The sequence below is a fragment of the Phocoena phocoena genome, chromosome 18 (assembly GCF_963924675.1).
Source record: "Phocoena phocoena chromosome 18, mPhoPho1.1, whole genome shotgun sequence".
Taxonomy (NCBI): Eukaryota; Metazoa; Chordata; class Mammalia; order Artiodactyla; family Phocoenidae; genus Phocoena; species Phocoena phocoena.
In genome coordinates, this window is record NC_089236.1 from 76,996,555 (window position 1) to 77,011,980 (window position 15,426).

General features: G+C 38.4%; 1 protein-coding gene across 1 annotated transcript in view; it reads left to right on the forward strand.

Annotated features, from left to right (window-relative positions):
- Nucleotides 1-15,426, forward strand: part of MYO16 (myosin XVI) — a 404,938-nt gene that overhangs the window by 117,848 nt on the left and 271,664 nt on the right. Inside the window, exons 9-10 of the mRNA XM_065896022.1 lie at nucleotides 8,280-8,430; nucleotides 14,697-14,807. Coding sequence (XP_065752094.1) covers nucleotides 8,280-8,430; nucleotides 14,697-14,807 — 262 coding nt within the window. The remainder of the gene's footprint in view (nucleotides 1-8,279; nucleotides 8,431-14,696; nucleotides 14,808-15,426) is intronic.

Consider the following 15,426-nt stretch of genomic DNA (forward strand, 5'->3'; position numbering starts at 1 on the left):
CCAAAGGATGAAAGTGACTTGCTGAGAATACAGAACAGGAACCTACAAGGAATCAAGGTCCTGGAAGATCTCCTTGAGGCGGTTAGCATTCCTGAGCTGTGTATTTCTGGCTTTCTTGTTTTATGAGAAAAATAACCCTTCATTTCCTTATGATACTAGCCTTAGTTTCAGACTGATGCAGCCTAATACAATACTGCCTGATACCATAGCTATTATACCCTTGGGGTGCCTTACTGGGGGTCCCATGCCCCACTCAGAAAACTTGTAGTAATGGTAATACTCTGACTCTCTAGTGTGTCTTAATGTTCCCTGTGGCTTTTTATGACCTTAACAACCTTTTAATCCAACACTATCAGAAGTTTCCTATAACTTCTGATGCAGGAAGATGGATAGAGTAACCAAGTGTCCTGGTTTGGTCCAGTACTAGTGAATGCCTATTTACCTAGCATAGCTATCAATAAAGCTCTCTTTCAGCTTAAAAGTGTCCTAATTGGCAATTTATACTCTACTTATGTAGAATCAGGGAACACTGGGATAAAATTTCTTGTGTGCTTTCATTTCAGATGAATATTTTAAAGAAAGTAATTCAATGGACAGTTATTTCAACACTGCTAATTCATATTGCCCTTTAGAGTATAAAGGGCTTTTGCATCTAAAACCTCATTTGATATATGTAAAATTCTTTCTTTTAGGAATAAATTCTACAAGACATCCAACCTGTTTCCTAATCAAATATTATGACTACATTGCTAAAAATCTGAAGAATGTAGCTACGAAGTTTTGCTAAAGCTGTCAGTCAATTCCCTAAGAATTTACGCTTAGGAAGGGATTCTATAGTCTAGTAGGGGACAGAGAGAAATGTCAGAATATAGGGACATAATGAGACGTTGAGAATTGTTTAACCTAGTTTCAGTTTAAACCATTCACACTGTCCCTCAAACATTGTTGGGCAGTTAGACAGCCCTCCAATATTGGTTGAGAAGTAGACTCTCTTTGGGTGAAGGTGGAGGGAAAGGGTAGACATTCCATTTCTATTTCTTTTCTACATTGGAAACAGCTCCATTGATGAGCATACACTACCTTTTAAGGTGGCTTGTTCCATCCACTGCCGCATACCCTCATTATTTTCTTCTCTTATATTATAGACTGAGTGTGAGTGTGAGTGTGTGTGTGAGTGTGTGTGTGTGTGTGTGTGTATTATGGTGCTTTTGTGCTGCCAACTTAAGTAAGTTTTATCAAATGATATCAAATTTACTTATTAAAAATGTCTGAAAAATGCAGTATATCATTAAACATCTCTTTGATTTAAATAAATGATAACGTTATTTCATATAAATATCATTCATTATATACCTATTCAGCAAAATAATTGCATGCTAGCGAGTCACTTCTAGCAAATGTAACTCTTGACATACTTAGAGACTCCCTTCGTAATGCATAGAGCTTCTGGATTAAACTTAATTTAGAGATTTTTAAAAATTTCTTTGCAAATATCTGTTGAAAACTACTAAGATGAATGAGATGTCTTAAAAACAATATAATTTCCAATCCAACCACAAGCGACACGTTGAAATTTTTATTTATGTTTTAAAGACAAGTAATAGTTCACCAAAATGGTTTTTTAAATTTAAGTATCTTCTCTTACAAAAACTAAAGTCATTTTTTGGGGGGGGCAAAGATAGCAATTAATTCAAAACTCTCTAAGAACCGTTTCATTCAACGTCAATCTTTGGATCATTATTTTATTTTATTGATGAAGAGAAACTGCAATTCCCTTTAAAAAATAAGTTATGTACCTGTGTTCCTAGGATTAAAATTGAGAACTATCTATTTGGTCCATTACTTTAACCACCAAAATAACTGAGTCACATATGCCATTTCTTCACATTTGTTTCTATTAAATTTTTTTCCCTGATTGGCCTAATATATCTCAATATAGTCAATTTTATTTGTTTTCTTTATTTTTCTAAATTTGCTTTAGTTATAATGGACCATAACTGTCGCCTTCATTAGTTTTATTATGTTCCTGCTTCGATTTTCACAAATAAAATCCTAGTTCCTACAGGCACATTTGCTCTGCATGAAATGCTTTTTATGTTTATAGAAATAAGTAAGTCTTGAATAAATTCAGTGGAGTTTAGAAATCGGGTGTCTGCTGGTATAGTCCATCTGATTTCTTCCTCATCAAGTTAAAATTATCTCACCTGCATTAATCTAAAGTACCCTTTAGATTTCATAGTTCTTTCATTTTCTTTATGTATATGGAGTCTGCCTTACCAAAAGCCCTCTTTTAGAAAATATACTATTCAATCCTGTTTTTTTTCTCTCTTGCTGATAAATGTCTAGCCCTAATAATTACTTTTTTAATAATCAGAATATTTTCTTCCTTGGAGAAAGTGTGGAAAGTGCAGAATAACACCTAGAAGCATGAAAATAATCTCTCATTAGTGTCGAAGAAAAATTGCACCAGAAAAGTTAAAGATACAGGAAAGACTTTATTCAAGAATATAGCAGTAGGGAAGAAATACTGAGCTCAGCTCCCTGAAACTAAAGGCCAGAAAGCTTGTCAGCGCTGGGCTTAGAGGAAAACTGCTGAAGGAAATCATGCAGGGGTTGGTCAGAGTGATGAGGCCTGAGTTTGCTCACTGGTGTTTATGGAAGTTAGGCTCCTGGCCTCCCACAGAGACTGGGAGACAAGCGCTCCATCTTTCATGGTGATTGCTTCTCAAAAGGGTGGCTCTCAGGTCCTGGAGAGAGAATCCCCGGGTTGTAAGCCTGTGTGGGGGGGGCTTACATCTCAAAGGGGCGGAGAAAACAATTTATAACTGTAAGTTCTTTAAAGTAAGTTCTCTATGAAGGGAGAGGTCAGGGCTGTAGCGTGGAGAGAAGCTTGTCGAAAGTTCAGTTAAGACTAGTCCTCCTTCCGCATTAGTCCACCTTTTTGGTGCAACTACTGTCTATTCATTGGGCATATTTCTTTGTATCCTGTATATGTTTCTTCTTGTTTATTAAGTTGAACTCTTCTTCTTTCTATATAATTACAAGTTTTAAAAAAATTAATCTTATATCATAAATATTTGGCCATAATTGATAAAGTTTTAATGATTATTAAAATACCAATGATTCCTTTAAGATTATTCCTTTTTCTAGAAGAATAGCATTTTAATACATGTTTATATTCTACAAATGGATAATCAGTGATAATTTAAATATATAGAAGTTAACATATGAATGTTATTGTTAATCACAATGATTTTGGATGAAACGTGTTTCATGTAAAAATTAGAATAGAAACCTAAAGAAAAATTGTTCCACATGAATGAGAGTATCTGTAACCAGCTGCTTGCACTTATTGTTAGTAGTAGATCCTAGAGGGTATAACCTATGACATTAGCGAGTATACATGGTTTTTCAAAATGCAGGTGAAAAAGCATGTAAAGAGAGATTATGTGTTAGCATCGTAGAACTGTAGGACTTGAAATGCATTCAGATATTCTAGTTTCCGCCCTTAGCAAAGGTGGAACTGTGGGGAGATTTTGAAGTTCTTAGAAGGTCAGGTAGTAGCCAAATTGAGGTAAAAACTGACTTAGAATGAGGTCACTGTATTCCTGGACCAATCTTCTTTTCAAGTGTATCTTTCAAGGAGCCTGCTATTAACACTGCGATTAGATTTGGGATACAAAAGGAGTATTTCAACGCTTTTAGTAGACTCACCAGTTCTTCCTTTTAGAAATCCTTTATAGTAGATTTGACTTGTTTCATAAGCTATCTTTCTGGTTTTTACCTTGACTAATCTAACTTCTGCTCTATTAATTGCTGTACACTCAGAAGATTCAGAATTTGCAAAACCTCTCTTTAGTTTTTTTGTTATTGTTGTTGTTTGCTTTTTAATTTCTTGGCAATGCAGAAAAGGGAGACGGTTGGTCTAAGGGGAGATAAGGAAGGAAATATTTCGGTAGGTGTGAGGGTGGACTTTTAGATGTAGGCAGTGTGATGCGGTGGTTGAGAACACAGACACTGAAGCTCAAGTCCCAGCTTCGCTGCTGCTCACTGTGTGTCCAGAGCATGTTCTCCTCTCTGGCCCTCAGTTTACTCATCTACGGAATGGGCATAAATATAATGTATACCTTATGGTATTGTTGTTAAAGAGTTAATGTGTGTGTAGTACTTAGAACAGAGATGGTCATACCTTCAGTGCCATCTAATTATTAAAGTGATTTGCAAGTGTTTTACTCAAATTATAGTAAATATCAGAGAACCGCAACTGTCTTCAAATAGCGGAAGGGCTCTCACGTCGAAGAGGCACAAGGCATGTTGCTGGAGCTCCAGGTGTGATGAGTAGAAGGGCGAGTCGAGAGGCCTTGTTCCAGTGTTGCTCAGGGAAGAAATACAGCCTCTTTGAAGGTTGTAAAGACCTTATTACTTGATGGTGTTCAAGCAGATCTGGATGTGAGCATTTTTAAGCATTCCCTTTATATAGTGAATTTTTATTTATTTTTATTATTAATTAATTTTTTTTTTTTGGCGGTACGCGGGCCTCTCACTGTTGTGGCCTCTCCCGTTGCGGAGCACAGGCTCTGGACGCGCAGGCGCAGCGGCCATGGCTCACGGGCCCAGCCGCTCCGCGGCACGTGGGATCCTCCCGGACCGGGGCACGAACCCGCGTCCCCCGCATCGGCAGGTGGACTCCCAACCACTGCGCCCCCCGGGAAGCCCTGTAGTGAATTTTTAAAATGAATAATATAGCATTGGGAGGGACGCCCACCGTGGGCCGTGAGCCGCCTCCACCTTCTTGCCCAGTTGGGCACTCTGCAGGGCACATGCAGTTAGTCACGCCAGCTGCCGGACGCCTGGAGGAGACCGCAGCGCCGAGGCCCTGGCTTCTCGTCTGCTGGGCACAGTGTGCCGCTTGCCCAAAGAGTTCTTGCTTCTTGCCCAGTTCTCTCTCCTACAACACGACAACGATGCACGAAGTGTAGCCGTCCACTTGGGTCCATCTGTGTTGCCCGCTCCCGCCCCCCATGGCACAGGGGGCAAGGAGAACTGGTGCACACGGGCAGCGTGGATTCTGTCTGCCGTGAGCAGTAAGTCCTACATCTGTTATCCCAGCACCTCTCGTCTTCTGCGTCTGTCCATACAAGAGTAATAGGCTGCCCTGTTAGCTTGTAAGTAGATCCCCAGAAACTTAAGCTAATACTGTTGCCTGCTTATTACCAGGGTCGTTGAGCTAAGCCCTGGATGCGCGCTATGTTGGTAACCTGTCACTCCAGGCCTGTTTTTCAGTGGCTTTTACAGAATGGTTATGTAACCAGCCCGAGGTGGCTGAGCCACGCATCAAACTTCGTAGCTTTTCTGACTCAAAAATGTATGCTTGTTGCAGCTCTACTATACCATGCCGCCTCTTTTTAATATATGATCCCCAGCCCTGTTGCCTACTTGAAAATACCATCACTGACTACAAAACATCGTCATGCAGAGTTCAGAGGAAGTAAACTGACCTCACGTTTCTGTAAACGTGTTCTTCAGCTATTCCCGATTTTGCCTCAGACCTGGACCTAGTTCAGCCCGTTCGTTAGTCTGTCTTTATTCCCATTTTCCTAGACTCCAGCACGGCTGGCAGGTGGCACAGAGACGGGCTGCAGAGCAGTGAATGAGGCTTGTGGTTCCTGAAGGAAGTCCTTCAAATTATTCCCTTCTTCCCCATCAGGGTTAATCTAAAACAATCATTTTTATTCCTATAGACTAACAGCCAGAGATTGAAATAAAAATACATTGGTAGTGGCATAAAACATGCGATATATCAGAATACATCTAACAAATTATTTGCGAGATTTTAATGCTGAAAACTACAAAATAACTGATGAGAAAGTTAATGAAGATCAAAATAAATGGAGAAGAAAAAAAAATAAATGGAGAAATATACTGTGTTTATGGATGACAAAATTTGGCATTGTTATTAGGTAAACTCTCCCCAAATTAACTTATATTTTGAACACAAGGCTAATCAAAATTCCAGAAATTTTTATAAAAAGTGACAAATAGATTCTAAAATATATATGAAAATGCTAAACCTCAAATGGCCTCAATAATTTTGAAAAAGAAAACAAAGTTGGAGGACTCACATTGCCTGATTTCAACTCTTACTCTGAAAGTACATTACTCAAGAAAATGTAATGTTGGTGTAAGAATAGGCTATTATATCAGTGGAATACAATGGAGTGTCCTAAAGTAGGCCTGCACATATATGGTCAGTTGATTTTCAATAAAGGTGTCCAGGTAATTGGATGGGGACAGATGTTCTTTTCAAAACTGATGCTGGAACATTTGGACAGCAATACGAAGAAATAATGAAACTCGACCCATATACAGCGCCATATAAAAAAAGCCACTCATGAATTGTAGACCTAAGTGTGAAGCATAAAACTATAACATTTCTGGAATAAAACCTAGGAGAAAACCCTGCTGACCTTGGGTTTGGGAAATAATTTTTAGATAAGATACAAGAGGCACAAACCATAAGAGAAAAAATATTCCTTGAAACTTACTGTTAAAAAAATAAAAAGACAAGATACATACTGGGAGAAAATATTTGCCACATGTGTATCTGATAAAGGACTTGAATCTAAAATATATAAACTCAATAATATGACACCAAAGAATCCAGTAAAAAAAAAGGAGATTTGAACTTACACTTTACCAAAAAGGGATTCTTGTGTCAATAACCACACTGAAATGCAAATAAAAGCCACAGGGAGAAGCCACTAACACACCCACTGGAATGGATTAAAAAAACAACAAAAAAGACAAGTTCTGTCAAGGATGTGAAGCAAGTAGGACTCCAGCCCACGCATGGGGGAAGCACCAATGAATGGTTCAGACCCCGAGGAAAGTTTGGAGTCTCTCCTAGGTACACAGCCAAGATAAATGAAAGCATATGTCATACGTCACCACAAACACCTGTGCGTGAATGTGTATAGAAGCTCCATTCACAATTGACAAAAACTGGACAAACCCAAACGTTTGGTGAATGGGCAGCCAAAGTGCAGTGCATCCCACAGGAAGACACTACCCAGTGATAAACAACGACAAACTTGATACATGCAGAAGCATGAATGAATCTTAAAAACATGTTAAGTAAAGGAAGCCAGGAACAAAAGGCTACATGCTCTGTGATTTCTTTCACATGACATTTTAGAAAAAGCAAAACTATAGTGAAAGAAATAATTAGCCATGGTTACAAGGGGCAGGGGGTTTGGGGAAATAATTGACTTCAAAGGGCACGCACAAAGAGCCATTCGGGAGTGACAAAAATTCTATGTGTTGCTGATTATGTGGGTTACACAAATGTGTATACATATATATAACCAACTATATATAATTATGTGTATGTAGACAAAACTCATGCAACTCTACATCTACAGAGTGAATTTTACTATTTGTAAATACCTCCATAAAACTGAAATTTTAAAAAACAACAAAATGCATTAAGCTTTAATTAGAATCACAACTACTATTGTAAGATACATGAAATAATTATGTTTCTATATATTGCACTTGATTAAATATGTATGTATTTCTGCTTTATGGTCACATTTAGGAAAGTACATTTTTAAATTTTACTGTACTAAAGTGTTACAATACAAATTAAACATTCGGATTGTGTTTATTTTTTATGAACTTGCCTTTCTTTTGGCAACAGTGTCTACGGAAGAACAAAAAATGAAGTAGGTTTTGTTTTATTTTTTTGCCTAGCCTGAGCTGTAAAGGAGTAATAAAACTTACTGTTTGTAACATTGCAGTCCTTAAGCACGTCGTTTGTTTTTAATTCCCCTATTATCATTTCTTCACAAACTCTTAACTATTGTCCATGATTCTATAACATATTAAAATCCTGTATGAACAGTATTTTACTTAATTGTAGAATTTTGCCTTCACTTGTTTGCATTCATTCACATTTAAATATTTTGTTTAGTTCAATCATGCATTTCCACCTTAGCTTTTCAATTGCTCATTGATTTGTCTGTTAAGTCATATATCCATTCATAAACATTTTCTTCTCAGGTTGAAGTGAATATATTTTTTCTTTTAAAGGTGAAATTGAACGAGATCTGGAGCTAATAGAAAAGTTTACAGATTTCTCATTGATTCTACCTGCAGTGTTGACACTGTTTCTTATCTGAATTAAACAACTTTCTATAATCAGCTGTCCGGTCATGGTAATTTTTGATTGATATGGCAATGTTAGAAGACTAATCATAGCATTGATTTTTTTCCTCCAGCAGCCCCCTGGCATTGCCAATTGCCAAGCAAGACAGTATGCTGGAAAAAGACATTATGTTCAAAGATGCAACAAAAGGTCTGTGCAAGGGACAATCTCAGGACAGTACTCCCGAAAATACCACCGTGAATGGCCCCACCAAACCTGATCAGGTAACTACACCCTTATTGCAGGTCTGCTAGTGTTGCATCCTATTACATCATGCCTTAAAGTCCAACTTTTCAAAAACAAACACCTACTAATTTCAATTCAAATAAAAATTAATGAGTGCAAATGTTAATAATTGGTTTGAAATTGCCATATATCAATTGTTATGGTATTATACTGACCATTAACAAACTTAACTGCTATGTGTTTTTACAAGGATTTGAATTTTATAGTCTTGATTTACCAGGAACGGAAGTTCAGCCAATACGTTAATTCCTGAATATTTCCGCTTATGTCATTAGTCATCATTTTGATTTTTATGTAGGTAGTTTTCTGTTTCTTACAAATATCAAACGTTTTACGTAACAAGAAGGACAAACCAGTCACTGAGTCACTTATCCTTAAAAGCAACTGTGGTGGTGTTTTGTGTGTGTGTGCCTGTGTGCCTCAGTGTCCAGGTGATCAGAGATCACTTTGAGGAGCTTTAGAAATTAATGTATTTTTTGCTATCATTCCCACAGAAATAAATGAGTTTTATATGTTTCATGTTTTATAAATGGCAGAGTAATTTTCTGAATGTCACAGTAATCCCTGAAAATGTTTTGTTTCACTGTGTCTAATTTTGAATGTTTTAAGGACAATTTATTGAGGTTTTCTAAAGATTCTCTTTTCAAAATTTAAATTTCATTATTTTTTGTTATTTTCAAATAACAAATTATTTTTGTAATTTTGAAATACTTTTAAATTTTAGTAGGTATACTCATCAGCTCAGGCTGCCGTAACAGAATACCACAAACTGGGTGGCTTGAACAACAGAGATTATTTTCTCACAGTTCTGGAGACTGGAAGTCTAAGATCAAGGCTCTGGCTGATTCAGTTTCTGGTGAATGTCTTCTTCCTGGCTTGCAGATGGCTTCTTTCTCTTCACATGGTAGACAGAGAGAAAAAACAACCTATCTGGTGTCTTTTATAAGGACACTAATCCTATAGGATCAGGGCCCCACCCATATGACCTCATTCAACCTTTATAACTTCTTAAAGGCCCCATCTCCAAACAGTGTCACAAGCTGCTTAGAGCCTCAACATATGAATTTGGGGGGACACAATTCAGTCCACAGTGGTAGGCAATTGAGTGTTAGGTGAAATTTAAGGCAAAGCTTTTTCTTAACTTTTTTTAAAGGTCCTATGAACTTTCTGTAAACTTAAATACATATTATTAAGTGAAAGGGTCCAATCTGAAAAGGCTACATACTATATGATTCTATTATTTGACATTCTGGAAAAGGCAAAACCATGGAGATAGTAAAAATATTAGAGGTTACCAGGGGTCGGGGCAGGGGAATAAATAGGTGGAGCACAGGGAGTTTTTAGGGCAGTGAGACTACTCTGTATGACACCGTAGGGGTAGATACGTGATATTATACATCTGTCCAAATCCATAGAACGTACAACACCAAGAGTGACCCTGATGTAAACTGTGGGGTTTGGATGATGATGATGTGTCAGTGTAGGGTCGTCAGTGGTAACAGAGGTACCACCCTGGCGAGGGATGTTGAAAGCCAGGAAGGCTATGCATGAGTGGGGCCAGGGGTATATGGGAAATTTCTGTACCTGCCTCTCAATTTTGCTGTGAATCTAAAATAACTCTAAAAAATAATATCTTTTAAAAAATGAGAGGACATTCACAGCATAACGTCAAGTGTAATCCTTGCTGAATGACTTTTCAGTTTTTAATGTAAGGTCTTTATAATTGTATCCTAGACATTAAAAGCAGCTGTAATCATGTTCTGTTGATCTGGTATTAAACAAGGAGAGGCTAGTATTCAGGTTTCATGAGCATATATTATCTGTGTAATATTCACTCACATCTCCCACTGTGTGCATCATTCATTCTTGGTCATGAGGTGCTTGGATTCTCGGCAGGGCTGTCCTCACTCACACTTCACAGGAGGGCTTTACAAAAGCCTTGTCAAAGCAATAAAGTTCCCATTCACATTTTAAAGAGAAACTCATTGTGTAGAATTCAAGTTGAAACAAAACCCACAGCATCTCTCCTTTCAGATTTTTAGAAAATGTAGGCCTTATCAAACGGTAACTCCGTACATGAATATTCAGGACTTGATTTAAACTTTTTTTGGTTCTGATAGTCACCAAAATCCACATTCGCTTTATAATATCTCTGAGAATGTAGAATTTTTCTTAAGATGCTTAAAAATGTGCGACATTCTTCCTTCTCTTCACCTTTTGTTCTGTCTTCGGCCCATTCCTCCTCTCCCCTGTCCTCTTCCATTCTCTTCCTGATTTCCCAACTGCTTAACTTCTTCTTTCCCTTCCTCCCTCTCTTCTTTCCTTTCACAGTATATTTATTTAAATTTGGTTCCAGCTTAAAATTCAGGTCAAATTTTTATTCCATTTAGCGAAGGCATGTTTTCCTGGGAGTAAAGAGACAGGAGGATGGAGTCAGGCAGATTTGCTCTGGCTCAGGTCTGCTTCTGGAGCTCTGTGACTCTAGAAGCCCCTTAATCTCACTAAGCCCCATCTGTAAAATGGGAACATAGTACTTACCTTATTTGGTTGTTTTGAAGATGACAAAAGACTAAGGCTATAAGGTGAGAGCACAATTACCAAGAACAAACAAAAACTCAGCAAGACATATTTATTGTTTTTATTACTGTTATTTATATTGACTGCAAGGTTTTGCCACAGTGGTTGAATCCTCTATCCACTAATTTATCTGCTCTTAATTCATGTAATTCCAGTCGACACTGGGTTTTCTTTTTTTCAATGTAAGTATAGATTATTTTAAAAAAATAATATAAAATAATCCTTTCAGAGCTTACAAATGCTTTCACCTATAATACCTTTTTTTGAATTTTATTTATTTTTTATACAGCAGGTTCTTATTAGTTATCTATTTTATACATATTAGTGTATACATGTCAATCCCAATCTCCCAATTCATCCACCACTACCTGCCCCCCAACGCTTTCCCTCCTTGGTGTCCATGTTTGTTCTCTACATCTGTGTCTCTATTTCTGCCCTGCAAACCGGTTCATCTGTACCACTTTTCTAGGTTCCACATATAGGCATTAATATACAATATTTGTTTTTCTCCTTCTGACTTACTTCACTCTGTATGACAGTCTCTAGATCCATCCATGTCTCTACAAATGACCCAGTTTCGTTCCTTTTTATGGCTGAGTAATATTCCATTTATATATGTACCACATCTTCTTTATCCATTCGTCTGTCGATGGGCATTGAGGTTGCTTCCGTGACCTGGCTATTGTAAATAGTGCTGCAGTGAACATTGGGGTGCATGTGTCTTTTTGAATTATGGTTTTCTCTGGGTATATGGCCAGTAGTGGGATTGCTGGGTCTTATGGTAATTCTATTTTTAGTTTTTTAAGGAACCTCCATACTGTTCTCCATAGTGGCTGTATCAATTTACATTCCCACCGACAGTGCAAGAGGGTTCCCTTTCTCCACACCCTCTCCAGCATTTTTTGATTGTAGATTTTCTGATGATGCCCATCCTAACTGGTGTGAGGTGGTACCTCATTGTAGTTTTGATTTGCATTTCTCTAATAATTAGTGATGTTGAGCAGCTTTTCATGTGCTCCTTGGCCATCTGTATGTCTTCTTTGGAGAAATGTCTGTTTAATGTCTTCTGCCCATTAATCCCCAAAATTCTACTGTGGGCAAGTTATAATTCACTTTTGCTAGTTAACTGACTCTCAACTTTCAAATTGAGTATTTAAACCGATCAAACTCAAACTCAAGAAAGTTAAACAAATTGCCTAGAGTCACAAGTGTTTCTTTTCTGCTGTATCCAGTGCTCTTTGGAGACACGACAGCAAGCTCCGGGTTCATTTCCCAGAGCCCTGCTGCCCTGTGACAGTTCTGTGCACAGGAGAGAAAGTGTGTGTTCCATGGCTGCATGTGCATATAGGGATTTTGACGATAGGTGATGGTTCTCTTTCTGTAGTCCTCGGACATACCAGCATCCAGGTACACAAAAGTGTAAATTCTTAGCAAACAAAGGACCTGATATATTGCACTCTCTAAGAAACATCTCATAGAATGCAAAGCAGGTAAGAACAAGGTGCTGTGCAGGCACGGTGATGGGCTTCAGCTTTGGGAAGCTTAACATATATATATTTTTTTGCGGTACACGGGCCTCTCACTGTTGTGGCCTCTCCCGTTGAGGAGCACAGGCTCCGGACGCGCAGGCGCAGCGGCCATGGCTCACGGGCCCAGCCGCTCCGCGGCATGTGGGATCTTCCCGGACCGGGGCACGAACCCGTGTCCCCTGCATCGGCAGGCGGACTCTCAACCACTGCGCCACCAGGGAAGCCCGGGAAGCTTAATATTTTGTCAGATCATCACCCCTTTCCCTGTAGGACCATCCCGGTCAGCTCGTTCTTTTCTAATTTCTTCCTTCCTCTTCTTTCATACCTACTTCTTTCTTTCCTGCAAACAGCCTTTCCCCAGAATCTTCTTGCTCTTATCCCAGTTGTCAGACCTTCTGTCTGCCCACTGAATTTCTGGTTCCTGGACATATACTACTTATGTCCTAGAGAGAGAAAACACAACCAAACACAACAGAACCAAACAGGAAATTTGACAGCACTGAAAGTGGTGTTGGCAAGTGGAGACGAGGAATCAGTGAATTCAGAGTATTTCCAAGGTGTAAATTCCTTTTGGGTCTTGAAACATTTCTCAAAGTGTTTCTCTAATTTCTTCCTGACTTTCTATTCTGAATTATGTCTGTTTTGTGTTTCAGATTTCTATTTTTGGAAATGTATACATATATAGAGAGAAATGTATGTATATATATGGATATTTGTATATCTTCATAAGAACCATAATGATCAATCCTAGCGAAGATGTTAAGTTTTGTTTTTGTTTTTGTTTTTTACGTATTTATCCCGTCTCTGTTTTGACTGTTGTCATAATTGTTTGGGCGACACTGGTAGCATACACAACTGAGTCTACAACTCTAACATAAAAATATTCACAGACATATTATCAGCTGTCACAGTGCTTTAGGAATCTTTAGAAAGAATGTGCCCCTTGCTTAAGACTGATTATCAAAGCTTCATTCCTGATCATTTTTGAATCTGTTATGCTAACTACAAGGAATTCTTCCCTTGATCTACCCTAACACTGTATTTTCACGTTTGGTTACTACAAGCAGGCTGGGAAGTCTTCACATTTTTACTGTCAGCCTAGTGGTACTTTCTCTAACCCGTGTAGCAGCTGTGACTGGAGATGAAAAGCCTCAAGAATTCCAAAGATATGCCGCAATAGCTCTTTTAGCCTTGTTGGAACAAACATGAAACTTCTGTTAGTGCGATCTGCTGCTTTTTTTTTTAACGTGCATGCAGAAATTTGCCTTGAGCTCCCGAGAGCTGTGGATATACTAGGAATTTTATTATCTTAGCGCAAATCATTCCTTCCGAAGGAAGAAAAATTCCTGCTCTTGGTTTTTCTCCTTTTTGTGATTGCTTTGGGAGTTCAATACGTATGCCAACTTGCGAGAGACCTTTGTCTATATAAATAAAACTAAACGTTGCCCATTTCTGACTTGTAAATAATAGATTTTTATTTAATTTAAATATTTCAGATTTACCTTTTTTTGGGGAAATATTGTCCAGTTTTTCAACTCTGTCACTCAAAATAAAATGGAGTAGGAAAGCAGTGTCTTTCTTTCTGACAGAATCATCTTAATCTCACACTACCTGAAACTTAGGAGTAATGTAGAACAGAAGAAGATTCACAAGCCAGAATTCTAGAGGCTACTTTTAAGTTCCAGTGCCTCCCTCCATGTATTCAGAAACTGAAGTCCAGGCACACTGCTTTCCTCCCGTTCCAGTTTCGTGATAGGAGTTTTCCTTTAGCTTTGGAAACACTGAAAAACGTGAGCTTTTCAACAGCTGGTCTTAAAAAAGACTCAGCACAGTTCAGAGCTGTCTAAATCAGACTTCATGATTGGAGGGACGTGGGGTCACATGCAGGTTGTGTGTGTAGGTGCGTGTATGAGTGTGTGCCCTGGCTGGTGGGTATAGAACAGAGATTCTCACCTGAATACATTTCTGTGACTGTTGAATTTTTTGTTCCTTACAAGTGAACCATTTCATCTTTTAGTAACAGTTTCGAATTCATGTGGTCTGTAAACTTTTGACATGTAATTGAAAATGGAACAAACAACTGTGAAGACAGTTGATTGGAAAGCAATTAGGATTGATCTTACCTATTTTTCCCCCAGGTCAAGCTGATACCTCCCGCTCCGAACGATGACCTGGCAACGCTCAGCCAGCTTACCGACAGCAGCCTGCTTTACGAAATTCAGAAGCGCTTTGGGAACAATCAGATCTATGTAAGTGCCCTTGAAATTGCCTTTCGCACTGCTTTTGTCTTGCTGCGTATTTTCACCCGTCAGTGCTGCAGATACGACAAGGAAGGGGCTCATTGTTACTTCTGGTCATGCTGAAAGCTTAAGGTGGATTTCTCAGAGTTTGGGTCAATTCTTCTGATTCAGTTAGAAGGCAGTTTCTGCAAAGATTCACATTTCAGGGTTGTTAAGAGAAAGTTGGAGCCCTGAGGGTAGACAACTTTCCTCTCGTCATGTTTGCTGGAGAAGATCTTGCTAGAACCAGCAGGATCTGCAGATCACTTATAAAAATGCTGTTTCTTTCATCTGCTTTAACTCAGCCTCCTAGATCTGGAGAACGAAGCCTAAGAGGAAAAGCTAAGTGTGCGTGAGGGATGCTTCTCTATTTGCATGAAAGAAAAACTGTTGTTCTTCTAAATTTTCAGGAAATGTCTTTGTCTAGTAAATAATTTATATACACATCTCTGATAATAGCATACAAATGTATGACTTAGATGGCAAACAGCACGGAGAATTGATTTGCTGTGGTTCTCTTCTGGTTTATACGTGTTATTTCTTCCAATACGTATATCAGTTTTGACACTATGCACTCTCAATGTCTCTC